This window comes from Balaenoptera physalus, assembly GCF_965194825.1.
Source record: "Balaenoptera physalus genome assembly, chromosome: 11".
NCBI lineage: Eukaryota > Metazoa > Chordata > Mammalia > Artiodactyla > Balaenopteridae > Balaenoptera > Balaenoptera physalus.
The window spans coordinates 41149355-41174711 of NC_138896.1; the positions used below are offsets into that span (position 1 = coordinate 41149355).

Consider the following 25357-nt stretch of genomic DNA (forward strand, 5'->3'; position numbering starts at 1 on the left):
GTTGTGTTAAGCAGTCCAGAGAGTGGTAATTTGTTACAGCAGCCACAGGAAACTGATACAGAGGGAGCTCATACATCAGATGACAGAATTCGTATTGAGAAAAGATTTTAAAAGCTAGAATAATAAACCCAAAATATTAAGGTGTAATTTGAACAGGAGAACTGAGGAGTCCTTCAAAGACAATCGGAAGGTAATTGCAAAAAATGCATAAATGCAGAAGGTGAGACTATATAGTTAGTGTGAAAAGGGCCTGGAGGATGACAATTGACCAGTGAGGCTCAGGTGATGCTACAGTGTGAAAAGAGCCTGGTGTTTGTACTCTGCATGGGGCAGATCACATCCAGCATCTTGGGTCTAGTTTTTAAGAAGGACATTGACAAACAAGGGTTCCCACAGAGGAGGCCAAGAGGACTGTGAGCTCACTGGAAACTGGGAAACAAAGAACAGCTCACGGAACTGGGAGCATTTCTCCTGGGAAGAACACAAACTCATAGAATTTTTGAGCCAAAGGGACCTTAGAGATTATGTAGTTCAACACCATTCCTACCAGTCGTACAGAGAGGAAACCAAGGTCTAAAGACTCATCTACCTGACAAATCTATGTGTCCTGCAGAAACACTGCAAGCGGGGGCCAGGCGCCCACCTGTCAGGTATTAGTGGGACATCCCTGCTTGCAGGGAAGATGCACCAGAGGACTTCCAGAGCCCCATCAGTTCCGTAAGTCTATGATTTCTATGGTAGGGAAACATCATAAGGTAGAAAGAAAGGAAATAGAAATGGCGGACTCAGAGGAAAATGGGGGTCCCCTCCTCCTCGGTCCCCTTCTCCCCTAGGCCCCCAGTTTCCCCAAGGCAGCTTGACCTTTGCCTTGCCCATGCTGTCTGTGTACCCTGTACTCCCAATACCTTGTTGGGTTTTACCGCCCGCTGTAGATTCTCGATCCATTTGTCCCTTTCGGCCGCAGAACGACAGGCAAAACATTTTGTTCCTGATGATGTTGTTACCTAGAGAGGGGTGTGGAGGTCAGCTGGGGCTCTAGAGGGGTGATGACTCCCAAGGACTGAGAGTCCACCACCATCTCTTCCTCCCCGGCCTATCCTCCTTTCTCCCAGCCCCAGAGGCTTCTGTTTCCTTGACGTCCCCACCTCTGCCGCTTTCTCCAGGACTCTCTGCCCTCCCCCTCTATGACCCCTGCCCTTTGGCCCTCCCCAGCCCCCTACACCCAGTACCTCAAAACAGAACTCCTGGCCCAGGATGGAGCTGTGCACTGGCTTGATAATGGAATCTTCATCCAGGTTGAGCTCCAAGGCCTCGGCCGCACTGCTAGGACTCAGCAAGGACTCGTGAGAGTGTGACTCCTTAAAGCTCTGCATCAGCCGGGCCCTGGCAGGTGGGGGTCCAGGAGGGAGAATCAGCTCCCCACTCTGCTTACACACCCAGAGGCCTGCATCGCCAACCTGGCTCTAGGATGGAGACCTGGGGAAAGGGGCTCCTAAACCCACTTCCCACATGTACACAGACACAGACAGAAAGAAACCCAGCCTATCCCCGGGGAAGGACATGAATGATGTGAGAGACATGAGAACCCTTTAAGAAATTCCCTCCCCTCAGTCCACCACCTAAGGGGTTGTGAGGACTGGGGACACGTAGAAATATCTCAACCCAGAAAGGGACCATGGAAGAAAAAAAAAAGAACAGGTGGGCCTTGGACACTTCTAGGTGGGACTTCTATATGACACCTCCCCCGCCAAAACCACAGCTTCAATATAAGGGGAAAAAGGTGGGAGTAAAGAACCAGAAATACAGGGGCTTCCCTGGTGGTGCAGTGGTTAAGAATCCGCCTGCCAATGCAGGGGACACGGGTTCGAGCCCTGGTCTGGGAAGATCCCACATGCTGCGGAGCAACTAAGCCCGTGAGCCACAACTACTGAGCCCATGTGCCACAACTACTGAGTCTGCGCTCTAGAGCCTGTGCTCCGCAACAAGAGAAGCCACCACAATGAGAAGCCGGCACACCGCAATGAAGAGCAGCCCCCACTCTACGCAACTAGAGAAAGCCCGCGCACTGCAACAGCGACCCAGTGCAGCCAAAAATAAATAAATAAAATAAATTTAAAAAAGAAAGAAGCAGAAGTTCAAAGATGTTGGTCTGGGCCTTGGCACACAGGTAGTGACTAAAAAGCACTTAATAAATCCAAAAATGAACGAGCTAAGATGACAAGTTTTAGCAGAATCGGGGGAAAGAGTGAGGGAAAATCATAAGAAATAGAAGAAGGATTTTGGGCAGAAGAGTGACAATGGAGATAAGGGACTGAAAGTGGGGACTGGGGAAGAACAGATAGGGCGAGAAGGAGAAAGGAGGAGGGAAAGGTGTGTGCAGAAAGACAGGATGGGAGAAGATGAGAGGCCACTGGAGAGCTGGACGTGGGAACAGAGGTGGGGGACGGGGTGGGGGTGGGGATGAACTTGGGAAAATCAGTGCGGGAGGGCAGAAGGTGAAAGGCACTGAGGGGAGTGGAGGCCGGGACCACAGGACAGTTTGCTCAGAGCCGGCTAGGGGATGAAGAGTAGAGAGCAGTAGGGAAGCGGGAGGGGGAGCTCGGGTGTGGGAGCCTCCATGGAGCTATTTATAGCAGCCCCGTCATCTTGGGCTCTGTTGCCGTCAGCACGACGCTCCCCCGGCCCCCCGCCCCCGCGGCCAGGAATACCAGGCCCTCACACCCCCCCCTCCCCAAATCCAGCTCCGGTGACATGGGAGGGGGGAGGGGAAGGTGTGACTCACCTATCCCAACCTCCCCTACCTGCCCCATCCCGGGGGCGGCCAGACGTGGGGGAAAGGAAGGACAGGGTTCTCCCTGGGGCGGGGGGGGGAGGGGGAAACCCAAAGAGGGACCCCAAAGAGCAGACCACAGGAGCGAACAAGATTTCCTTCAAGCCCAGCCTCGGAGACAGTGCCCTCTGGACTTCTCTGCGGGCTTCTTCCTCAGGCTTCAGTCCACGGATTAACCCTCCAACCTCCCCTCCACAGTCTGTTGACCTGCATACCCATGCCACCTCCCCTTCTCTGTCACGCTCTACGCTGCACCTTCTCTCCTCCATAATACCTGCCAACCCCACCCCACCCTGCCACCCTTCCCTCATACCCTCTACTTGGATCACACTCTCCCCTCCTACCAACCAGCCCACCACCCCTTCCCTGGATTCCTTAAATGTTCCTCCCAGGCTCTGTCACTCCTTCTCTGTCCTTCTGTACAGCTCCTTCCATCCTGGGCTGAAGCCCATCCTTCTGTCGGTCAGAAGAGTCCATCCCTCCTTGGCTTCACCTTCACCCCCTTTCCTGCCCCGCTGCTCACCCTCTCTGGGCACCCTGCACCCCGCCCCTCTCCTGCTGCTCCTCTGTTCTGACTCCTGCCCCACCACACCTCTCAATCAACCTGAAGCCATCAAGCTCTACACTCTGAGAACCCCCACCCCTCCAACCTCACTCTGGAGGCCCCTACACTGCATCCAACTCATCCCACCCCGCTCTAGCCCACCACTCCAGGCCCTGTACCGGTCATGGTCAGCACTTCGGAAGCGAGGCAGTATCTGGCGAAAGCTGCTGGTCCGGTCAAGTTTGGGTTGTGACTTCGTACGTTTGATGGAGCTTTTTAGCCTCCGGCTCAGGAAGCCTTGCTGGGTGGGGGGGAAATGGGGATAGGTGTGGTTTGGGGTAGGGTCAGTTCTACCTCCTCACCGCTCAGCTGGTAAAGAGTCCCTGGATGAAGGTGGGATGGGGGGGAAAAGGGAAATCTCTAGAGGCGAGGAAAGGGGGATAGGAGCCCTGCTACCAGTTTGTCTTCCTGTGCTCTCACGGATGCGAGTGTACACACAAACACACACACACACCCCAGCCTGGAGAAGGTGGGAGGGCTGGTCTGAGAAGCAGGGGGGCAGAGCCAAGAAGGGGGAAACCAAAGAGGTGGGGGCACACACACACATACTCTCTTTCTCTCTCTCCCCTCCTTCCCCCTTTCTCATAATCCTCAGGCTCCAGCTGGGGCTGGAGGGGAGGGGACCCAGCTGAGCCACATCTGGCAGGCGCCTTCACTCACCGAGGGCCGAAAGGGTGCAGCGGGGGCGGCCTCCATGCTGTACTGCTTCCCCCCTGGGACGCTCTTCCTCCTCGAGCGACCCAAGTGGTATTCTGGAGGGGAGAAAAGGGCCGTAATGGAAGTTGGGGGGGGGTCGCCGTTAGCCCAGGTTTCCACCCCTGGCCCCAGCACACTTGCCCACCTCCCTCTGCCCCTTAGCTCCAGCCTCACCTACCCCCCGGAAAGCAGCAGGAAGAGCAGCGGCGGCTGAGAAGCTGGCGGCGGGAAGGAGGGGGCAAGGAACCCGAGCCGGAGCCCCCGGAGGGGGACGGGGTGGGAGGCCTTAGGCCCATGACTGGGGCTGGGCCTGGCAGTCAGCAAAGGGGCATGGCTGAGAGGGTCAGTAAAACTCCAGGAATAAAGGACACCGAAGATCCACAGAACCTAGGTCCTTGGTGCCCACCCCACCAGGAAGGGGCGAGCTGGTGAGGGAAGTTGGGTTAAAGGTCATTGACCAGAGGCAGGCCTTCCTCCTCCCTCAGCTGGGCACATCTTCCACCTGGCCCCCACTCCTGGAACCCCTGTCTGTCTGGAGGGCTAGAGCTACCTCCCATGACCCCCTCCCTGGACTGGAGGGGGAAGTCTTGGAAGGGACCTGTGAGGAGTGGAAGCGGAAAAAGCCTGGGGACAGAAAATTCAAGGAAGGGGTGGGGGGGAGGGGAGAAGGGGCTGGTTCCACGTGCACTGCAGTGGCAGGGACTCAGAAGTGAAGGGGGGAAGGGGAAAAGAGAAGAATGCAGGGGAACGGGCAGGGAGTGGGGAAGATGGGCAGTGGGGACTCGGGGGACTCCCAAGTGAGGGCAGGGAGAGGAGGAGGAGGGGAGGTGAATGCCGATGAAGCTCAGACTGCTCAGAGTCAAGAAGGGTGGCAGCTGGGAGGAGGGAAGCTGAGGCTCTGCTGCCAGGGAATTTAGAGGGGCCAAGTGGCTAGAGGAGAATGAAAGTGGGGGGATGCCAAGCTCGGGCTCCAGCTCCAGAATGGCTGCCCAGGCCTGGGCTCCCCCCTCAGCCCCACAGTCACCACTGCAGCCAATGGGGGGGCAGGTGCTGCATCAGGGGCGGGGCTACCATCTCCATGGCAACAAGAAGCTACATGCTGGGGGGGTTGGACCGGAAGAGCTGCCTGTTAACCCTCTAGTTTCCAAAACAAGGGAGGGCCACAGCTACACATTCACTGTCGGCTTCCTGAATTGCAAATCTCCTGCAAATTGCCCTAGAATCAGTCTCCAGCTTCCCTAGGCCTCTAAAGCCTGGGTGTTAGGAGATGTGCACACAAAAATGTGGCTCCCATGACACAGGAACCCTTGTCAGTCCCTCAGGAACACATGTGTAAAGCACAAAAACATGCACCGAGCTGTGGGGGGTACGTGCACATAAGACCCATGATACAAAAAATAAAAAGGGATCTAGGTGCTTATGAGACATACAGGCAACTGTGAGCATGGGGGGTGCCACGGGTCCACATTCTGAGACCCTGGGGCCCACATACCCCACAGGATACATGCTTAGACATATGTGAGCACTGCAACAGGGGAGTACATACTTGGACCCAGACACTCACATGAGAGCTGCTAGTGTGGATGTGGGGCCCGAGTCCCTTGGGCAGTCATGTGGGCAGCACGTTACAGAAGGGGACATTTAACCCAGAGACACACACAGGGCCCCCACACAGGGGAAGCCACTTTAACCTCTAAAACACATGTTTGAGTATACCATGATCCTGACCACATCAAGGTATCCCCGTATCCCCAAAGCACAAATATCCTTCATTCACATGAAAAGTACAACCACAACCACTGTCTCAGGACAACCCCTTCTTCTCCCCCAGCCCTTCCCTGACTCCAACACATGAATCCCTGGTTGCTACCAGAATACAGACAGACCAAGGAGCAAACGTGTTAATTACCCTTCTGTTACACACTCAACAATGCATCTAAGGGTTCAGAATATCTCCTTCCTAGTCTTTGCCTTTCTCAGGTCTAGCTGCCTGTCTCATGCCATGCAATGTAGCTCAAGCCACTATTTTCATATGCAAGCTCCTGTAATAAAGGCAGAAAGTCTAACTTCAAATCCACTAAAATTCCATTTTGGAACTAAAGAATTAACAGAAGGAGAACGGATTTGCTAATTGGTTTGCTTGGTTCTTGAAGTAATATAACCTTATACATACAACCAAGCACTAAGATCCATGAACTCACATATAAGTCAGAGGTACACGGAGGCCACATACACATACACTTACAAAGACCCTCACTGCCACAGTGAAAAGAAGAGCAGAAACACAGAAGGGAAAGGGGCGGAGTGACAGAATCACAGGACATCCTGTTACTAGTGCTGCATGCAGTGACATGTGCAGAAAACAGGCACACGCCCATGTCCACACACAGAGCAAACCTGATAAGCATACACCACGATCCTGGGTCTCCATGTCCCATCCCTGCACCATGTATACACGCATGCACACGCATAACAGCCACCTACACAGACCCGTAACACAGGCATTGTGCACACACCCACACATGTACACACCCTGTATACACATACAATTGCACTCACACACACACACACACACACAGCGAGGGCTTAGACTCCCGCCTCTCCAACCTCTCTAATTTTGCCATCACCCACAGAATCTCCCCCTGCCCTCCAATCCCCCAAATCCCTAACCTTCCCTTTGGCCTTTCCTCCCTGTCACACCCAGCTGGCAGCTCTCAAGGGGAGCCACAAAGGGAGGCTGCCAAAGCAGGTGGAGGAACAGAGTTGGACAGAGAGCAGAGAAATGAGGGGCAAACTCTGTGCTGGGAACAGGAACCTCTAACAGCAGTTCCTGCCGTGCCAGGCCTCACTGTGAGCCAGCCTCTATGATGGCCTCCCCTGATCCAACCAAGCCTGATCCTACACGGCCTATACAAATCCCAACCCCGTCTTGCCCTTTCTCCTCTGAGATCACTTTACCGAAGGCCTGACTCTCTCCGCCCCACAAGCTGTCTCCCCAGCTTCCAGGCCCCTTCTCTGCTGTCTCCAACCAGTTCCCCATCTTAAAACCTCTTCTCCTCTCTCCTCTCTCTAAATCTGGCTCCACTATCTCCCACCTTCCCAGCTATTCTCCAGCTATTCTCTCTCCCAGGCTCTCTCTCCTCTCCAAGCCTCTCTCATTCCCCCTCTCCCCCAACTCCCCACTTTTCCTCTTTACCCGGCTCTTTCCCTTTTCAGCTTTTCTGTCCCCACTCCCTAACCGAGCAGGGGCTCACACCTGCTAGCCCAAAGGTGTTTCATACATGGTAGGATTCCAAGGAACACACTCACACACTTACTCTCTCCCCCTACTTGCACACCACCCACATCCAGACACGCCCTGGACACCCATGCTGGGATTGACACAGATACCCAGGCCAATGATGGAACACACATGCAAAGACACACACTTGCCACCAGGGACACAGAAAATCCTTCTCATGCAGCCACACATCCCCACACACAGGAGGCTGATAGGAGGTGAGCCCCAGCAAGGAACATGCATTCTCAGGGTCAGAGGTGACAGGTACCAGTATGGCCAAAAGCTGCCCCACAAGCCAGTGGTCAGCCCAGCAGCCCCCTAGGCAAGAGGGGCAGAGAAGCCGGCAGAGGCAGGATACGACAGGACAGACTTGAAAACCGCTGGCTGCACATGTGTGCACGAGGAACTGGGCCCCCGTGTGCACATGGCACCAACACACAGTGGACACGAGCCTGGACAGCGACACACACGCGGACACCCGGGCTGCCACCTCCACCGAGGGTCTCCAAGACCACCCCACACCGGCCGCCCCCGCGCGCTCGAGACCCTGGCCCCACGAGGCCTGTCCCCGACCCCCCGACCTCCGCTGTCCCCCTCCAGTTACCATAACTCCCCCCACTCGGAAGATGCAGCGAGAACATGCGGAGGGAGCAGCTGCCGCCGCCGCCGCCGCCGCCGCCGCCGCCGCCGCCGCGGCCTCCCCACCCCCCTCCCGGCGCCCACGCACACACGCGCCCCCGCCCCCAAGAGCGCGGCGCCCCCCCACGCGAGCGCTCCTCGTCCGCCCGGCCCCGCCCTTACCTCGCACCGCCCCCCGGGGGGGTCGGGGGGGGGGTGTCCCCGGTGGGGGAGGGGCCCCGCCCCTGCGCGGGGGAGGGGCGGGGTGCAGCGGTAGAGGGGGCGGCGCGGCCCGGCTCGCGCCGCCCGGCGCGGTGGGGGCGGCGGCGGGGCCCGGGACGGCCGGGACGGCCGAGCGGTGACGGCCGCGGGAACGGCTCCCTCCGCCGCCGCTCCCGCCGCTGCCGCCGTTGCCCGGGCCCCGCCGCCGTTGCTAGGCGACCGCTGCTGCCGTGGCCGCCTCTGTCACGAGCCCCGTCGCCCGGAGACAGCGCGAGAGAGACGCGGGAGGGGGACGAGGGGACCCCCAAAACCAACCGGGCCTCCCACCATCCTCCTGAGCAGGACCCCCCATCAAAACCTCGGAGGGAACGAGGGGCGGCGGCTCCACCCAGCAGAGGAGGAGCCCTGGATGCCGATGCCCCTCAAAGGTCCGGCGACCTCTCCTGGGCTCGAGTCCACAGCCTCTGCACAGACCTTCTCAGACCCAGGTCCCCAGGGCCCCAAAGACTCCTATGTTCCCTGCAGCACATCCTCCATGCCCTTTACACATTCCACGTCCACCTGAGACCCCCAAACGTTCACCAGCTATCAACTCTTTCGCTAAACCCTCCCCCTAAATATATATACCCCTGGACCCCCTCCCAACCCCTATTGAACCTCCAACACAAACACCTCCACATACCGTCCTCCAACTCCAAACACACATGGGTGCCCTCCCCCTAAACACACAGGAGACCCACACCAGAGACCCCAGACCTGAGGACTGAGGGTAAGGAGAAAGAAGGGGAATATGTGGGCTGAGACGCCAACCACCGGATATATGATAAATATGCTCCACAACCATGTGACCATTCTGGCCTCGACACACAGGTATGCACACATGTACACAAACCTTTCCCAGACATGGACATGACTGACTCTCTCTCTCTCACACACACACAGATGTGACAGACATCACACACATTCTCTGTACACACTCCACCACCACCACCTGGCTTTGCCTCACAGAGATGTGCTACCCACACACCCCCATGGTCAGAAGTTTCCATGACAATGACACACACCCCTGGCCACCCATCCACCCAGGGTCCCAGAGCTGTCCCCCAAGGGCAGTAAGGCCTGGGCCTATGAGAAGAGGGCTGAAGGGAGCCAAGGGATGGAGACAGGCCACTGGCTCTCTCCAAGGAAGAGAAACTGGAAGCCTGGTTCCCTGAGGGGAGGGGTAGCTGGTGGAAGAAAGGGGTCACAAGGGGTTGAGGGGATGAAGGACCTGGACCCTTGGTCCTGGAAGGGGAACAGAGTGGTAGGGGGCAGTGACAAGGGGGCTTCCGGGGGCTGAGGGCGTCTCTCTGCACCTTGGCTGCAGATCTCTGTTCTCTGCCTTCATCTCCCCTCACTGTTCCCATGGAAACCTTTTAAGCGAACTTCTCAGGAAGACAAAAATCTTTTTTTAAATGACTAAAGAGGGGGGTGGAGGGGGGGCAGAAAGAGGGAGGGAGGGGAAGAGACAGATGGAGAGAGGGAGAGTTGGAGAGACAGACTGAGCACATAGCTCCACAGACAGGCAGAAAGGAGATGAGATGGGGGTCTGATGGAGATCCACCGGGAGCAGAGGGGAGAGGCAGAGGAATCAAGAGGGATAGAGAAAATAAAGAAATCGGGGAGGAAAGAGAAAGAAGGTGACAGAATTGCAGAAAACAGAAACAGCTGATGAGAAGAGGGGAAAAGGGGAAAGAAAACAGGGAGGGTCCACAGGCCAGAAGGTCTGGAAGAAGAATCAGGAGCGTGGGGGTGGGGCAGAGGTCTGGGGGCCGGGCAGGAACTAGGTCATTCTTTCCAAGATCCCAGACCTGGGGCTGGGAGGGGCAGGGGACACTCGGACAGGAAGCTAAAGATCTAAGGAGACTATTTTTGCAAGCACCGGGGAAAGAGTCAAACTTCGCTGCTGGAGAGGAAAAAGGGAGCGAAACAGCAAGGACCGCTGGGGCCTCTCACCCACAGCCTCCGTCCCGCTCAGATCCCAGAGGAGGGCGCCTGCTCCGCCCAGGTTCCCACTCGCAGAATTCGAGACTTTGTCTCCGCCTCCTCCCGGCCCCTGACAGCTCCCTCGGTTCCCGGACTCCCCCTCCCCTGCAACCCTGTCCACCTTCAGCCCTCTCCCCGCGACTGTCCGGGGCACGAGAGCCTGCTCGAGCCTGCTCGGCCGCCGTACCATGCTCGCCGTGGGGCCGCCCCTCCACCGGCACGGAGACTGTGCGTCTCAGCAGTTTGTTGCGACTGGACTCGCTCCTCCGGTCCCGGATCAGAAGGGGGTGTATCTAGGGGATGCGGGGGGGATGGGGTGTCAGACCTCCCTGGCCCAGGCCGTCCCTCCTCTTTCCCTCCCCCACCAAGGAAGGATGAGCCTGCCTTTCCACCAGGCCTGACCACCTTCTGCCCCCGCCCCTCTATACTCTTTAAGTGTCTCGGGATGAGTGGATTTCTCGATTTCTCGTTCCCTTCTCCCTCCGAGTCTGTCTCCCTCATTCCCTCCCGTCCCACCCTCCTCTTTTCTTCCACCATTTCTTTTGAAACACCCTCCAGGGAATTCCCGCAACCCCTCTGGCCTTCGCTGCTCCCTGAATCCACTTTCCCCTTGACCTTCAGTTCCTCCATTCTCCCTGTTTTCCTCCCAACCTCCCACCTCCCTCACCCCCTTCCCTCCCTCCGTGGCTGTCACGGGGGTAGCAGAAGCTGCATTTATAATCAGAATCCACAGCTTGTCTCCCTCCCACGGCCAGGCTTGCGGCCAGAATGGGACCCAACGTCCCCACCCCCCAGAGGGCTTGGTCACCTCCCCCCACCCTTCATCTCCTTCCATCGCCCCCCACTCAGCCTCTCTCACTTCCCTTTAGCCATCACCTCTCCCTAAGCCTCATCCCCAACTCGCCCTTGCCACCTCCTTCCTAACCTCCCCCTCTCCACCCCTCCAAGAACCACCCACCCCACTAGTCCCCAGCCCAGGCTCCACAACTCAGCCAATTCCAGCTCCCTGTGGCCCTACACTCTGTCATTTCCCACTCCCCCCCTCCGCACCCTTCCTATTTCAGTCTCTGGCCACTGGTCCCCTGGACCTGTCTGTCCCCATCTCTGTCATTCCTTCATCCCCCCACCCACTGTCCTCCCTCTTCATCCTCACACAGTCTCCAGTTTCCCCAGTTCATCCTACAGACCTCAAATCCTTGGTCAAGGCCGGTGACCACTAGTGAATCACTCAAATGCCCCCCAGTGCCTAAAACTTGACTCCCCAAACCACCTCTCCCTTGAGTCACCGTGTCCTCCCCTGGACACTTGGACTTGACTCTGTGCCTTGGAAGCTCTCTACCCAGCCATCTCTCCACACTCACTTGCCCCCCAGATCCCTTGAAACCCTGGTTAACCTCAACTCCAGTTCTAACCCTGCCTCGCTACACCCTCCCTGACAGCTTTCGGGGCACATCTCTCACCACCCCTCTGGTCTTGCAGGCTGCCCTATCACTCTCTAAAGCTGGTCCCCAAATCACCCCCACTCCCAATCACACCTCTGGGCGTCCACCCTTCATATTCACATCTTGTTTCCTCTGATGGACCCTCCACTGCTGACCCGGCTCCAAAATCAGAACCCACACTCTAATCACCCTGCATGGCCGCCACCTCCCACAAGGATGCTCTGTTCATTTCACATCTTTCACTCTGGCTAGTCCCTGCCCCTATCCCACTCTTACTCCTTTAGACAACTTCCCATACTCCCAGTTCCCCTCACCCCAGGCATCTCTTCCCTTATATTCCTTCCCCACGTCCCTGGCGAAAGCCCTCCCAGTATCTCTCTAAACCCTGATCTCAGCCTTCCCCATCTTCACCGCCAACCACACCCAGGCCTACTGACCTCTGTCATCTCTCCTGGTACCCTGCAGCCCCTTCCCAGTTTCCCCACTCAGAGACACCACTCTCTGAGTCCTGTACTCTGCCCCACGCCAGGGAAAGGATGGGGAGTGGTCAGTGATGGGGCTTACTGAGTGGGGGGAGAGGAGAGGGTCCCAAGGATTGCTTTGGAGACAATCCCTCCAAAGTGATCCCCATGTCTTTACCCCTCCTCCAAGCCCCTTAGTTTCCCTTTCCTAGCCTAACCTATCCCACAATATGAGCAGGGTGAAACAGGAGGCACCCACAAATCTTTAGAACCATATCTCCTCCCCATCACTGTACATGGCCCTCAAAGACACCCTGGCCAAGGGGAGAGAACACCTGCCCCTTCTGACATCCCAACCCCAATCTCAGTGGCCACCCTCCTCCCACCATTTGCCAGTGTTTCTCTCTTTGCCTTCTTTGTGTCTCGCGTCCCTTCGCTAATGAGGATTCTCCCCATCCTTCTCTCCACATTTTCCCACACTACCCAGAGGTCTTTTCCCAGCCTTCCCACCCTGCTCACCTCGTCCTCATCCAGCATGAGAAGCTGGTTCCCCGAGATGATGCAGAACCGAGGGTTCCAACCAGGACGATCATATGGGGAATGAACGTATTGGGTTCGGTGCATAGGGGGTCCCCGTACATCTAGGGGGCAGAGACACACAGAAACGGTAAGGGAGGCTCTATGTATTTGGGAGACAGAGGTGTCTAAAATGGCAAGAAGAGAGTCCATAAAGGGGCAGAAGGGGAACCCACCCGCCTAGAGGAGATCACAGATGGGGGTGAGGCCCTCGGTAACTTTACAGAAATAGAAGATAAGCTTCTCTATCTGGGGAAAAAGAGGTGAGGGGAATCACATCACAGGGGGCTCTGGAGACTTGGCAGAAGAAATACAGAGGAGTGGTTCAGAGAGGGGAATTATATGATGACAGAGAAGGTACAAGTTTGGAGGCAGAGAAAGGTGAAGGAGCTCTCCAACCACTTCAGAAAAATAAAGAGGTGGAGGGTGCAGCAAAACTGGCAGAAGAAAAACACAGGGAGGTTGGTGGCAAGTGTCTGGGAAGAGGGAGGGCATCCAGATAGCTGCAGAAGACAAGGATTTGGACGTGGCACCACCCATCTGCAAGGGAGTAAGGGGAAGACTACAGAGCTGTGGGAAAGAAGGATGGGGATGTAGGGACATTTGGGTCATGAGACTCTGAGAGCTAAACATCTGGAAGAGAGAGGGAGTGAGGGAACTTACCCGTTCCCAGAGTCAGAGTCATGAGAGGGCCTCCCCTCCTGCCTCTCCTCTTTCCTCCACTCCCTCCTCCCCTAGCCCAACCCTGCTCATCCTTTGGGGAAAGATCTGGTTCTGCTAGTGGTGGTGGGGAGTATGGGTCTTGTAGGCATCTGGCTGTGGAGGGGATGGGGAGTGAGGAGGTAGGAAATATGCTGTTTGAATGAATACTGAATTGATGTCTTCCCCTACTCCATGCCCGGAGGTCGGAGGTCGAAGATTCAATACTGTCCCCCTACGCCACCCCCTCCCCCCCCGCCACCCTGCCCCGGCCGCGTCTCCACGGACAGGATGGGAGCCAACTCTACAAGTTAGGAACCTCTCCCCAAGGCTCGGTAAGGAGCTTGAGGAAGAAAGAGGGGAGGGAAGAATGGAAGATCCAGGCATGTGACTTAGAGCGGGTCTCCCAAGACTAAAGCTGGGGTTGGGGACAAAACTTCTAAAACAGAAGAACAGTAGACTAAGGGTCACCCCTGCTCAGAGACCCCCCCCCCACCCAGGGTCCCCCTTCCCCAACTTTGCTGTTCTTCTTCCCATGCCGCCATCCCTGCAAACTGCTTCCCCTTTAAACCCCAATGCCACACACCATCACAGGGACATAGGGGACAGGCCCTATAGAAGACAGAAATCAAATTGGTGGCATCAAAGTGATAGAAAATAGGCTTAAGGAATCAGAGTCAGAGTTTAGAGGAAGAAAAATCCTGTTACCTTTACAGGATAATTAATCATGGGTATATTGCAGGAAAAGAACTGGTCTTTGAACTTCATTCCAACTGAAAGCTCTGAATAGGAGTTTTGAAAAATCTAGCCCCTTTCTGTCTATAAACGTGTTTCAAATTTACCCAATCTGCAGGTCAGAGTCAGAGATGAACCCCAAGAATACAGGTATCTAGAAACCCCAATACTTTGAAACTCTCACTATCTCAATGCCACCTCAGAGATTCTAACCAATACCCTCTAGATACAGAGATTACCAAAACCCAGGCTCTGGGACTGCAGACACTGCAGGAAACATGCCCACTGCAATCAGACCCTGAGGACCCCCAGAGGAGACATCTGTTGATACATATCATCATTACGGGAGGGACTGGTTCAGGCTGCAGCCACAGGGAAGCAAGTTAGACTTCAGGGGACACATTCCAGGAGCGGGGAAGGACATGGGGAACTTAGCTTAGGAGCAACTCTGGAAATACACACACACAAATATTGTCTGGACTTAAGTAAGGATGATTCTGGGAAGCAGATGCAAGAGACAGAAACACAGTTGAGAAAGGGGAAAGATTTACTAGGATGAGCAATTCCACGGGGCTCAGATGGGGATCTCTTGTAGGTCCTGTTCCAACCACCAAAACCTGTGTCTTTGCTCCCCAAATCTCCAACACCCCAGGAAGTAGAGGGGCCAAGAAAAGAGGAATGGGTGATAAGAGCTGGGGTCTTAGGGGAAAGTGAGTAGGCACAGACTAGTGGTGATAAGATGGGGAATGGGGTGGGGAAGAGAGGATGGGGTGGAGAAGAAATAACAAGGATGGATCTAAGAGAAAAGGAGACAGGAATGATGGTAAATCTTTAGGGACAGGGAATATACCAGAAGGGCCCAAATGGACATGGGGCAGAGGAAATGAGGTGGACCTCACAGGAGTACTAGGACAAGGGGGTCAAGAAGGAGGGGGCAAAGAGGTGGTAGAGACATAAGGGAGCTACCAGATAGAAGTAAGGGAGAAAGAGAATGGACACCAGAGAAGGGACTGATATAGGGGAAGGACAGAAGGGGGACTCATATAAGGAACGGACACCATATGGGGGGAAAGATATAGGTGATGGACACCAGAGGAGGGAGGGGGAATGGAAATAAGGATTGGAGGTGGGGGAGGGGGGTAAAAGTGGTGAAGTAACGGAAGTGGATAAGACCCCAGGGATTACATTTCAACGGTCAAGGGACTTGATGAGGGTCAGAGTGTGGGGCAGGGTCCTAACCCGCCCCCTACTCCCATCACTCAGTCTTACTTGTATTGCCCCCTCCCACCCCCCCAACAAACACACACTGAATTTGGCCCTCCCCCTGCCCTGGTCTCTCCTCCCCCAACCCATTCCCCATTCTCTCTCTCCTCTCTTCCCTCCATCTGGACCCTCCATTCCTCTTCCCCCCTCCCCCCACTGCCTCCTTCTCTCTCCATCTGGCCCCTTCTTCTCTCCCTCCATCTCCTGTCTTTTTCTACCCCCTACCATACTCTGAGCCCCCCACCATATTCTACCCCCATCTTCTTGGTTTCTGTTTTCACCCCTATGTTTTCATTTTCTTCATTTTCCCCTCCTAGCCCCTCTCCTAAAACTCTGTCCTTCTATTTCCTTGATATTTTCCTCATCTCTCAGCTCCCACCTCCAAATTATTTCTGCAGCTCTTCCCCCAACCCTGTCCTTCTATCTTCCCACCCTTTCTGGCGATCTCTTTCCCCTTCATCATTTTCCCCTCAGTCCCCCTTCAAGGCCTGTTTCTTGGCCCCTCCGGCCCCTATCTACCCCTATTCTCTGACCTCCAATCCCTCCTTCCCCATTGCTCCCATCCCCGCCTTCCCGGTCCTCCTCTCCCCTTCCATTTCAGCTGCTCCCCTCCCTGGCCCCAGCTCTGCCCAGCCCCCCCGCCCCTCCCCCCTTCTCCCCCCCCAACTGGCCCTCCCCCTCCCCTCACCACCGTACCTCTGAAGGGGGCATAGGACATCGCGGGGATGCTCCCCCGATGGATGGAGGCGCGAGACCTGCTCATCAGGCCTGGGGGGGAGGGGGCGGGGGGGCCGGGGGAGAAAGAGAGGAGAGAAAGAGGGGGAGAGAGAGGGGGAGAAGGAGGAGGAGGTGGAGGAGGAGGAGGAGAGAGGAGCGGAGAGGAGCAGAGAGGAGCAGAGAGGAGGAGAGAGGAGGAGGAGGAGGAGAATAGGAGCCAACGGCAGCAGCGGCAGCAGGGAGAGGGAGAGGGAGAGAGAGAGGGGGGGGGCGGGGGAGCGAGCGAGAGAGGAAAGAGCAGGAGGAGGAGGAGGAGGAGAGAGTCTCTGCAGCCCCCACCCCTACTCAGTGAGAACCAGAGAGGGAGAGACCCCTGACTCAAAAACACACCAGAGAGAGAGCAGTTCTAAAGATGCAGACCCCAGACCCTGAGATGGGGAGACCCCAGACCCACAGAGAAAGATACCTTGCCACCCGGGGTGGTGGGAGGGCGGGGGATAATCTGAGGCACAAACCCAAAGTCTAGAGAAAAAGAGACCCCAGTCTCAGAAAAAAGACCTCAGACCCCCCCGCCCCCCACTCTGAGAGATGGGTCAAAGGTCAAAATCTGAGCATCCAGTCTCTAAAAGGTTCTCCATAGCCACAGAAATCTTAGACTCAAGACTCAGACGGTGATCTCAGGGACTGAGACCTAAGAACTAGACTCAAAGAAATAGATGAGACCCAGATTCAGAAAGAACCCAGACCTAGAATTAGGTCTTTGAGAACTCAGACCCAGAGAGAGATATGAGACCCCAGACTTAGATCTCAGAGAAAAGAAACTGCAGACTCGGAGACTGACAACTCGAGAGACACAGAAACTCCAGACCCTGGGGGCGGTGGGGGCGGGGCCAGAAGAGACACTCAGCTAGCCCGGAGATGCAGAACTCAGAGACCCCAGACTCATAAAGAAGAGTTTCTAAGATCTCTGAGAGAGGGTGATCGCGGACCCAGAAACCCCCTAAACAAAAACCAAGGAAACTCAGTCCTGAGAAAGATGCCAATGCAAATACTGAAAGACCCCACAGAGATCTATCTCAGAGACGAACTCCAAACCCAAAGACAGAGATCTCAGGGAGACCCCAGCCCCAGAGAGGCAGGCATGAGAGAACTCAGCCTGGGAAATGCCCAGTCATACCCACAGAGCAGACCAGAGACCCCAGACCTAGGAGGGAGGGGGAATACTGGGTAGGGGGTGACGCAGAGCGTTTTTCTCCCTGCCTCCTCCCACCTATTTCTCCTCTCATTGGCCCCTGTCTCCATTTTTGGGTCACAGGATGTGCTTGGGCCCCAGGGAGGTTATGTAGGACAGGTCCTGGCTCCTAGGGGGATGGGTTAAGGGAAGGAGACCCAAGACTGAGAGGTAGACCTGTCCCGGAGAGTGAAACAGCAAGGGGATAAGGGACAAAAGAACCATCACTACTTCCTGGTGTCCTCTCCATATCCCCAACCTGCAGCCCTTCCTCCACACCCCATACCGATTCACCAGTCTGTCTCCAGCTTTGGGGTTTCAGTTAAGAGGGCTGAGCGCCCTCAGCCCCATTTTAATCATCTTCTATCCCATTTACAGGGTCTCACTCTGTCCTTTTTTTAAAATGCATCTTTCCTCACCTAGGCATGGTCTTGCCATGCCGTGTCTGCCTAATCACTCCCCCCTACCCAGGGACAGCTGGTTCCTCAGGTTATACTTGTGCATTCCCCAATTCAGGCATCTGTCACTCCTAACCAAAATGGCAGGGGGCGTTCTCTCCACCCCCTTAGGTTCAATCTCCTAAGACCCTCCCACTCCTTAAGGCCTCGGGAACAGTTTAGGGGCTGTTACTAGGCACATTCTGGGGTTTAAGGATGACTCCCCGCTCCACAACCTGACGCATCGACTCTGCGGGGTCTCCAGACCCCCCTTTCCTTGCGCCAGGTCTCTCATCACGTGGCCTGCGAGGCTGTCCCGCGATTGGTCTCTTCGCGTAGCTCATTGAGGTACCGCCGCCTGAGGGGACCAGCCCCCTCACGTGACAGTGGAACGCCGCTGCTGCTCTCCTCAGCCTGCAATAGGCCGTTTCCGGTTTACACGGAAACGGGTGTCCCATTTCCGTGCACGTCTGCAGATCCGTTTGTTGATTGGTTGGATCCCTCTTCGCCCCTCCCTCACTAGGAGGCGGGACAAACTGGGCCACGTGAGGGCAAGGATTGGCTGGCTCTGGGGGTTAGGGCGGTCCGGCTTCTACTGTCACGTGGCCAGCGCTGTTTTCTTATCACGTGGCTGCTGCCCAGGTAAGAAGAGGCCGCTCTTCCTAGCTTTGGGGCCCTTTCTCGGCGTAACGTGTGGCCTTTGATATTCAACTCTCCTCTACCAGCATAGGCTGCATGAGGGGGGGGCGGGCTCCCGCATTCCTGCTCGGCGGAGGGGTGAGTGACCGGCCCCGCCTCTTCCGGTCCTCGAAGCTTCGACCACCACCCGCACCCCAAATCCCAGAGGTTGGCCCGGGAGGAGGTAGTGAAAACCGAGTCTTTGTCTTAATTTTCCAAGTTTCTCTCTCAGCTTCAGGGACCTTTTCCTTTGGGGTGCAGAAGAGGGAAGGCAGAGCCTGAGTGTCTATCCAAGCAAAGGGTTCCTGGGGTGCAATTTCCTGGGGTATTTATGGGGAGACACAGAATTCACCTCCTGCTCTCAGGCCGCTCTGCTCCTCTCGCTTCTTTGGATGCCGGCCCTGCTGCCTGTAGTCTACCGCCTTCTGTTGCTACCCCGAGCCCTGCTGTCCATGGCTTCAGGAAGCCCCCCGTCCCAGCCCTCGCCGGCCTCGGGCTCCGCCTATGTTGCCGGCTCGGTCTCTGCAGCCTTTGTCACCTGCCCCAACGAGAAGGTCGCCAAGGAGATCGCCAGGTGGGGACCTCAGTGTGGAGCGAGGAAGGATGCTTAGGAAGGGAGAGTTGGAGGTGGGGGAGAAGAGTGTCCTCCCGCTGCTTCCTGCCTGTCTCTGGGCTGCCAGTGCAAAAATCCGGGTCACGGGGTCTCTAAATGGGGCTCTCTCTTCACCTTCAGGGCTGTGGTGGAGAAGCACCTGGCAGCTTGCGTCAACCTCATTCCTCAGATTACATCCATGTGAGTCATAGAAGTTGGGGGGTTAACCTACCTTTCGGGTCTGACTGGCAGTCTTTTTTCCTTTGGGGAAATCTTTGCTGCCACAACGCTCTCTTCCTGACCTTTTCAGCTATGAGTGGAAAGGAAAGATTGAGGAGGACAGTGAAGTGCTGATGGTGAGAAACGTTCCCTCACCCAAAAAAAACTTAATTCCCTGACCACTTACTTTGATCCCCGTCCCTCGTCTGAGATCCTGAAATCAATTTCACCCTTTGATTCAACTGTCTTCCCCCCCTTAGATGATTAAGACCCAAAGTTCCTTGGTTCCAGCTTTGACAGATTTTGTTCGGTGAGGACTTTATGGGTAGAGGTGAGGGTGTGTCCTGTGGGGTGGGACTTGCTAGGCAGTCTGAGGGGGTGGGCTCCTTCGGGTAAATCTTTTAGTGATCCCCCATCTTTTTCCCAGTTCCGTGCACCCTTACGAAGTGGCCGAGGTGATTGCATTGCCTGTGGAACAGGGGAACTCCCCGTACCTGCATTGGGTGCGCCAGGTTACAGGGTCAGTTCCTGAGTCCGGCACAGCCCCACCGTGATGAGCCTTTGTTTTTGCCACGTTCCCTTCATATACTTCAGTGCCCCCAGCTTTCCAGGTGATGACCGGACCCTTAATAAAGCTTTAGTTCTGTCATTTTCCTTTTTCCTTGTCAAAAAGTGAATTTGGTTGGGAAGATCAGAAGTGCTTCTAGTCCCTTTGTTCTCATCTTTCAGAATGACTCAGAGCTGCTAAGTTTATTTATCTTTATTTCAATGATACAGAGCCCAGGATCCTTTATCATCCTCCCCTCCTCAGTCTCCGTCCCCAGGGGTTAAATAATTTTTAAAAATATTTAAAAAGCTGTAACAAAATAACATCAAAGGAAATGGGAAGAGGAATGGGGGAAGGGTCAGGAATCATGAAGGGAGTAGAGAAGAGAGAGCCTCTTCCCCAACCCCCCACCTGGATTCCAGCCTGGGCAGTAGGGTGAAGTACCCCCTACCGCCCCAGGTACATCCCAGCTGTAGGTGAGGTCAGAGGTCAGGGTATGAAAGTGCCGGTGTATGTGAATGGGGAAGTAAGTGGGCAGAGGCAGGCCGTTCAGAAGATGCCCCCTCCTCCCCACTCAACCAGGTACTGCACAGAGCCATCAGGCCGTACTCTCCGAGCAAGGACCCGGACGGGGTCCCCTCGGGACAGGTAGCCGACCCCACCTCGGACTCCTCCCCCAGTTCCAGGAGACAAACTACGGCACAGGGGAGAAGGGGGTGCTGAGCGTCTAGGAAGACCTGGGGAGGGGGCTGGGACTGAGGAAGATGAGGCAGTCATCGAGTGGGGGGCACTTTTAGGGAGGTCTGTGGGGAAACCAATGTGAAGTTCCAGGGGTGACCTAGGGAGAGAAGGCAATTGTCAGTCCAGACGGAGATTAACGACTGACCAGAAATGGAGACCGTATGTGGATTAGAGGAACAAAAAAAACGGTTAGAGACCAAGGAACTTAAGAGCACAGAGGCGAAGAGCACAGAGGTATCACAGGTAAAGGAGTAGAATCTCACCTGTCTGGGGGTTCACCATCCCCAGAGGTCCCTGCGGTGCTGGCAGAGGGGTGGAAGGAAGCGAACATCCGGATGGGACTGCTAGGGTTGGGGGAGGGGGAAAGTCAGGACCCGAAGCAGGGGAACAGGACCCTCTCCCCTGAGAGGGCAGAGCTCAAACACTACCCTCAAGGAACCCCTGTCCCCAGAATACTGGGAAGCAGACATTGGCTCTAGGTCTCTCTAGGAAAAGAAATGGGCAGCCAAGGGAGAGAGGGGAAAGAATTCTGGGTGAGAAAGTCCAGAAGATGTAGACGACTGGAAGAGAGGTTCCAAGGGAGTACACCTGGCTGGAGGCAGGAGGTGCACTGACCTGGGCAGGCAGCGGGCATCTGTGGGCCGGAAGTTGTAGCCGCTGCTGCCCTGGTAACTCTGGTTAGGGCTGGAGGGTGGTGGAGACACTGAGGCCTAGAAGGAGCAGAGGACTGAGAGATAATCCTTGATTTCTTCCCACACCACCATTTGCCCCACGGGGTGCCCCTGCCCTTGTACCTGCAGTGCCCTCTGCAGACGAGCCCGCTCCCTCTGCTCCTGGGGCTCGGGCTGGTTGCGCACTGCTGAGGGTGGCCCCAGCTCCTCCATTTTCCCCTTCTGCCTCCTCCTCAGGGGCTCTGGCTCCGGCCTCCGGCGCTTCCCCAGGGGACGTGAGACCCCTCCCCCAGGGCCCTGCCCTGAAGGGAAGCTGTAAGAGGCCTCCTTATCCCCCCAGCCCCCTCCCGGACACCCCAAGACCTCCCCGTTTCCATACATACACCCTGAGAACTTCCCCATCCCCCCTGGACCAGTGACCTGGTGGGGGCTCCATCTCCAGTAGGGGGCTCCACAGGGGGAGGGATCCGAGCATGGAGACCAAACAAGCATTTCCTCTTCTTAATCTCCCTCCCTGAAATGAAACTGGGGTAAGGAGAGAAATAATATAAGGTCAGTGCCGTAGAAAAGGGACCCTCCTGTGCCATTACTCAGTCCTTTTCAGAGGTGATCTTCCAGGTGGGCTGCAGCCCCTCCCCTCCCAGGCTGCCATACCATATCTCCATCTCTTTCTGAGCCTCCCTCCAACTCACCGGTCCTTGTGGCTATTGAGAGCAGAGAGGAGCCTGGAAGAACGTTCTCCCTTGGGGGTGTCTGAGAGCTGGGGGAGGGGAAGGAAAATGGGGTCAGGGGAGCAGTGATTCTCTCCCTTCCCCTCTTCTCCACATCTCCCTAGTCCACCCTGACCCCCAGGGCTGCACTACCCCTTACCTCCCCAAGGAGCAAACTGTCCCAATTCTCAGAGGTGAAGGGGAGGATCTCACGGTCAAAATCAAAGTATTTTTTCTTACAGCAAACGCTGAGGTGGTAGAGGACAAGATGGGCCACGTCCACCCTGGAGAAACATTAACTTGTCAAGGTGGTAGAAGGGTTACAAAAGCCAGGGGGTGTCCCAAGGCGGGGGGCTGGGGCCTGTAAGGTGAAAAACTGGGGGTGCTGAGGGAGGAGTTACACTGAGGTCATGCCCCATCCAGCTCACCAGCGAAGCTGTAGCCTCCGGACCTTCTCAGGGCCCCCCCGACACACACAGCATTCAAACTCATAGAACCTGGACATGGGCAAGAGGGAGAAGAATACTTTTTACAGGAAAACTACATCATGCTGGTGGTGGGGGGACTCCCAAGCAAGGACGGGGCCAACGGGTAAGCAAAGATGCAGAGGTTGGGAAGAGACCAGGTCTGGGATGGAAGGGTGGGGGACGGAGGTGATGGAGCAGAGCTCTTGGAGAGCCCAGCCAGGCTCACCTGTCCCCGTAGAGGAGGGGCTTGCTCAGACACTGGGTGCAGGCCTCATGGAACCACTGTAGGCAGCTCCTGCACTGCAGCATCTTCAGGTTCCACCTGAGGGGAAACACGGGACCAGTGACCCCCAAATACCCCTCCTTAACTGCCCCAAACCCAGCTCACCACCTTCTCCCACACCTTCAACACTCCAGCCAGCCACCGTTCTTTCTCCTTCATTCCCTGCATCCACCACCGCCCGCACAACTCATTCCCTAACCCCCGCCCCTCACTACTCACTCCCCAGGGCCACCACAGTAACAGTAGCTCTGCTGCCGGTTGCTCAGATGCCCAGCGTCCCAGTCCAACCCCTTTAGTCCGTACGGCAGGGAGAGCTTCATGCCCAGCATGGCCCGGGCATAGGGGCCCTTCTTCAGCGCACCTCCCCTCTGCAGGTGGAACAGGCAGGCGGCCTCAGGGGTGGGGGAAGAAAGGACTCGGGAGAGGCTGGGGGTGGGAGGCTCCCACAGGAAGGTGCCTTTACCTTGGTAGCGATGGCAAAGACGCACTGGCGGCAGACCCAGGATGTGCCCTCTCCCTCTCCGGGGGCTGGGGCCCTTGGAACGTGGCAGTCCTGGTGATAAGCTGAATAACGATAGCATTGATAGACCACTCATTGCGTTGCATACCTGTCTGCACTAGGTGTTGGGACAGGAGGAGTCTTACCCATCTCATTTCATTCTTGACCGTGGTCCTGCTGGGGTGGGCGTGTTACCTTTATTTTAATAGCAGGTGAGGCAGCTGTGGCTCTTAAAAGTTTAGGGACTTGCCCAAGGTCATATGGATAGAAAAGGGTGTATTTGAACTACTTTCTGCCTGCAGAGCTCACATGTCCCATCCCATGTTTGCCGCTCCCTGTGCTGGAAGGGAGTGAGGTTACAGGGTTGAGGAGACGGGCCAGAGCAGTGACTTGGGGACTCAGGCCAGGACAGGTGGTATGAGGACCAGTGCTAGAGGAAAGAGTGAGAGGCAGCCTGGAAGGCCCAGGGCAAGCTGGACCATTCAGGTGTCCCGCTCTCTCACCGTGGCGACACTTCTCACAGCTGACCAGCCGGTTCCCAGGGACCACAGTCTCAGAGCGACATACACAGCAGAGGAGTTCCTCCCCAGGGAGGGCAGCTGTGAAGAACAGAGTGTCAGAAGGCCTGTCCTTAAGCCCTTTCTGCCCCCCATACCAGGTTTCTGTTTTCCACGGGATGCACACCCTCAGGCCTCTCACCAGGGCTGATGTCTTTCCATAGAACCAGAAACTGGGAATCATCCTCAAACTGGACCAGACACACCTCCCGAGCACTGTCCACCTGGAATGGGTGAGCACAGAAGATCAAATGGAAGTCAGAACTAGATAAGGGAAATGAGAAAAGGTGACAAGTCAGAGATCAAAGGTCTTACCTTTTTGATGGTCCCCAAGTATAGCAGCCCATCTGTCCATCTGGCCAGCACATCTTGACCCTCCCAAAGTCGAGGCCTGGGGCCTGAGGTGGGAGCAGGGGAAGCTGGGTCCCAAAGTGGGGGGGCACCAGAGCGGCTCAGCCGGGGGGGCTGTGCCATTGCATCCTGGGGGGGCCTAGCTAGAAATGCGATGGGAGGAGAAAGTTATGAATACTGAGGAACTGGTCCCCATTTTCTTTGCCTATTTTTCTGTCAAGGACTCAAGCAGGTGTGCCCCCAGTCTCCATTTCCCTGAGACACCTGGATAGGAAACCACTGGGCCCCCCTCCCGAGCTTCTTGACTCCAACTCTCCCAACACAGTCACCACTGGCTCTCTTCTCCCTACCCCCCCTACCAACCTAGTTCTCTAGTTTCCCAGCTTCCAGAGCTCCCCTGGGATGTTATATCCTGGCCTTGAGATTTTAACAGAAACGATGGTTGCAGAGGCAAAGGTTACCACTCAATTTCTACTACCACCTTCTACTGCTGTTTAGAAGGATCATAATTGGGGTACTGTTTCCCAGAGATGTGTTTTAGGAGCTTTTTCTGGAGATGTTTTCCAGAGTGGAAACGGTTGCCTCCCGGGCCCGCGTGTCTCATTCAGAACAATCATTTTGATGCCAGGTTATGTCAGGTCACCCTTAAATTCGGGGCTCCCGCCCCCGGGTTAGATAACTTCCCTGAGTGCCCCGGGAGGGGGGCGTGTCCCAGTCTCGGTCTCTACTCACCATGACGGCGAGTCCGAGAGGGGACTTGAGTCGGCCCGACCCGATGCCCAGGCGGCGCGGCTCTCCCGCCCGCGCCCTGCGCGCCGACCCCCGGCTCCCTGCCCCCCCACGGGCGCCTCCCGCCGCCTCCTTACCAGTGACAGCTGGGGCCGCCGGGAGCCGGGCAGAGGCAGACGTGGGAGACCGAGGCGAACCCCCCGCGCGGGGAGGGCACGTCTGGGCGTCGGGGGGCGTGCAGGCAGAGACCGGGGGGTCCCCAGGCCCAGCCCCTCCGTCCCGGCGGCTCTGGGGCGTATGACGCAGCAGCCAAAGCAGCGGCAGCGGCAGGAGGAGGAGGCGGCGGGGGGAAGGAGGGGAGGGGAGGGGAGGGAAGGGAAGGGAAGGGAAGGGGAGGAAAGGGGAGGGGAGGGACAAACCGGCTCGGGGGGAGGGTGGTGGGAGGGGAGGACTGGGGGGAAGGAGGAGCCGGGGGGT

General features: G+C 56.3%; 3 protein-coding genes across 22 annotated transcripts in view; 1 reads left to right on the forward strand and 2 right to left on the reverse strand.

Annotated features, from left to right (window-relative positions):
• The window catches only part of SYNGAP1 (synaptic Ras GTPase activating protein 1), a gene marked incomplete at its 3' end in the record, with an annotated part of 31476 nt that extends 15219 nt beyond the window's left edge, over positions 1 to 16257 (reverse strand). For 5 of the 11 annotated variants that reach the window (XR_014251246.1, XM_082414959.1, XM_082414963.1 and 2 more), the window contains exons 1-6: positions 12698 to 13664; positions 10463 to 10568; positions 4095 to 4186; positions 3554 to 3675; positions 1230 to 1383; positions 906 to 1004 (exon numbers count right to left, since the gene is read on the reverse strand). Coding sequence is in view for 7 of the 11 variants with exons in the window: in XM_082414959.1 (XP_082271085.1) it covers positions 906 to 1004; positions 1230 to 1383; positions 3554 to 3675; positions 4095 to 4186; positions 10463 to 10568; positions 12698 to 12907 (783 nt within the window). Of the gene's footprint in view, positions 1 to 905; positions 1005 to 1229; positions 1384 to 3553; positions 3676 to 4094; positions 4187 to 10462; positions 10569 to 12697; positions 13665 to 16147 lie in introns of those variants that run through there. The other 6 variants (XR_014251245.1, XM_082414962.1, XM_082414961.1 and 3 more) reach the window with 2 other exon arrangements.
• Positions 16258 to 18362: 2105 nt separating this feature from the next.
• On the forward strand, positions 18363 to 19974 carry CUTA (cutA divalent cation tolerance homolog). Of its 5 annotated transcripts, none has more exons than XM_082414976.1 (6): positions 18363 to 18478; positions 18880 to 19088; positions 19248 to 19307; positions 19417 to 19462; positions 19586 to 19635; positions 19753 to 19974. In XM_082414976.1, exons 2-6 carry the CDS (start codon positions 18907 to 18909, stop codon positions 19877 to 19879), a joined length of 465 nt encoding a protein of 154 aa, XP_082271102.1. In that variant the 5' UTR covers positions 18363 to 18478; positions 18880 to 18906; the 3' UTR covers positions 19880 to 19974. The 5 variants fall into 5 exon arrangements, with proteins under 5 accessions (XP_082271102.1, XP_082271100.1, XP_082271103.1 ...); XM_082414974.1 differs by having other exon boundaries at positions 18476 to 18613; XM_082414977.1 differs by lacking the exon at positions 18363 to 18478 and adding an exon at positions 18485 to 18682.
• Positions 19975 to 20070: 96 nt separating this feature from the next.
• Positions 20071 to 25158, reverse strand: PHF1 (PHD finger protein 1). 6 transcript variants are annotated; one of them, XM_082414967.1, is made up of 15 exons: positions 25018 to 25152; positions 24116 to 24294; positions 23943 to 24024; positions 23747 to 23842; positions 23208 to 23308; positions 22964 to 23112; positions 22688 to 22783; positions 22423 to 22491; positions 22155 to 22278; positions 21977 to 22044; positions 21705 to 21809; positions 21408 to 21597; positions 21229 to 21323; positions 20877 to 20954; positions 20071 to 20710 (listed from the first exon to the last, which is right to left on the reverse strand). In XM_082414967.1, exons 2-15 carry the CDS (start codon positions 24272 to 24274, stop codon positions 20422 to 20424), a joined length of 1701 nt encoding a protein of 566 aa, XP_082271093.1. In that variant the 5' UTR covers positions 24275 to 24294; positions 25018 to 25152; the 3' UTR covers positions 20071 to 20421. The 6 variants fall into 6 exon arrangements, with proteins under 6 accessions (XP_082271093.1, XP_082271092.1, XP_082271095.1 ...); XM_082414966.1 differs by having other exon boundaries at positions 20877 to 20957; XM_082414969.1 differs by lacking the exon at positions 22964 to 23112 and having other exon boundaries at positions 20877 to 20957; positions 25018 to 25158.
• Positions 25159 to 25357: the final 199 nt, after the last annotated feature.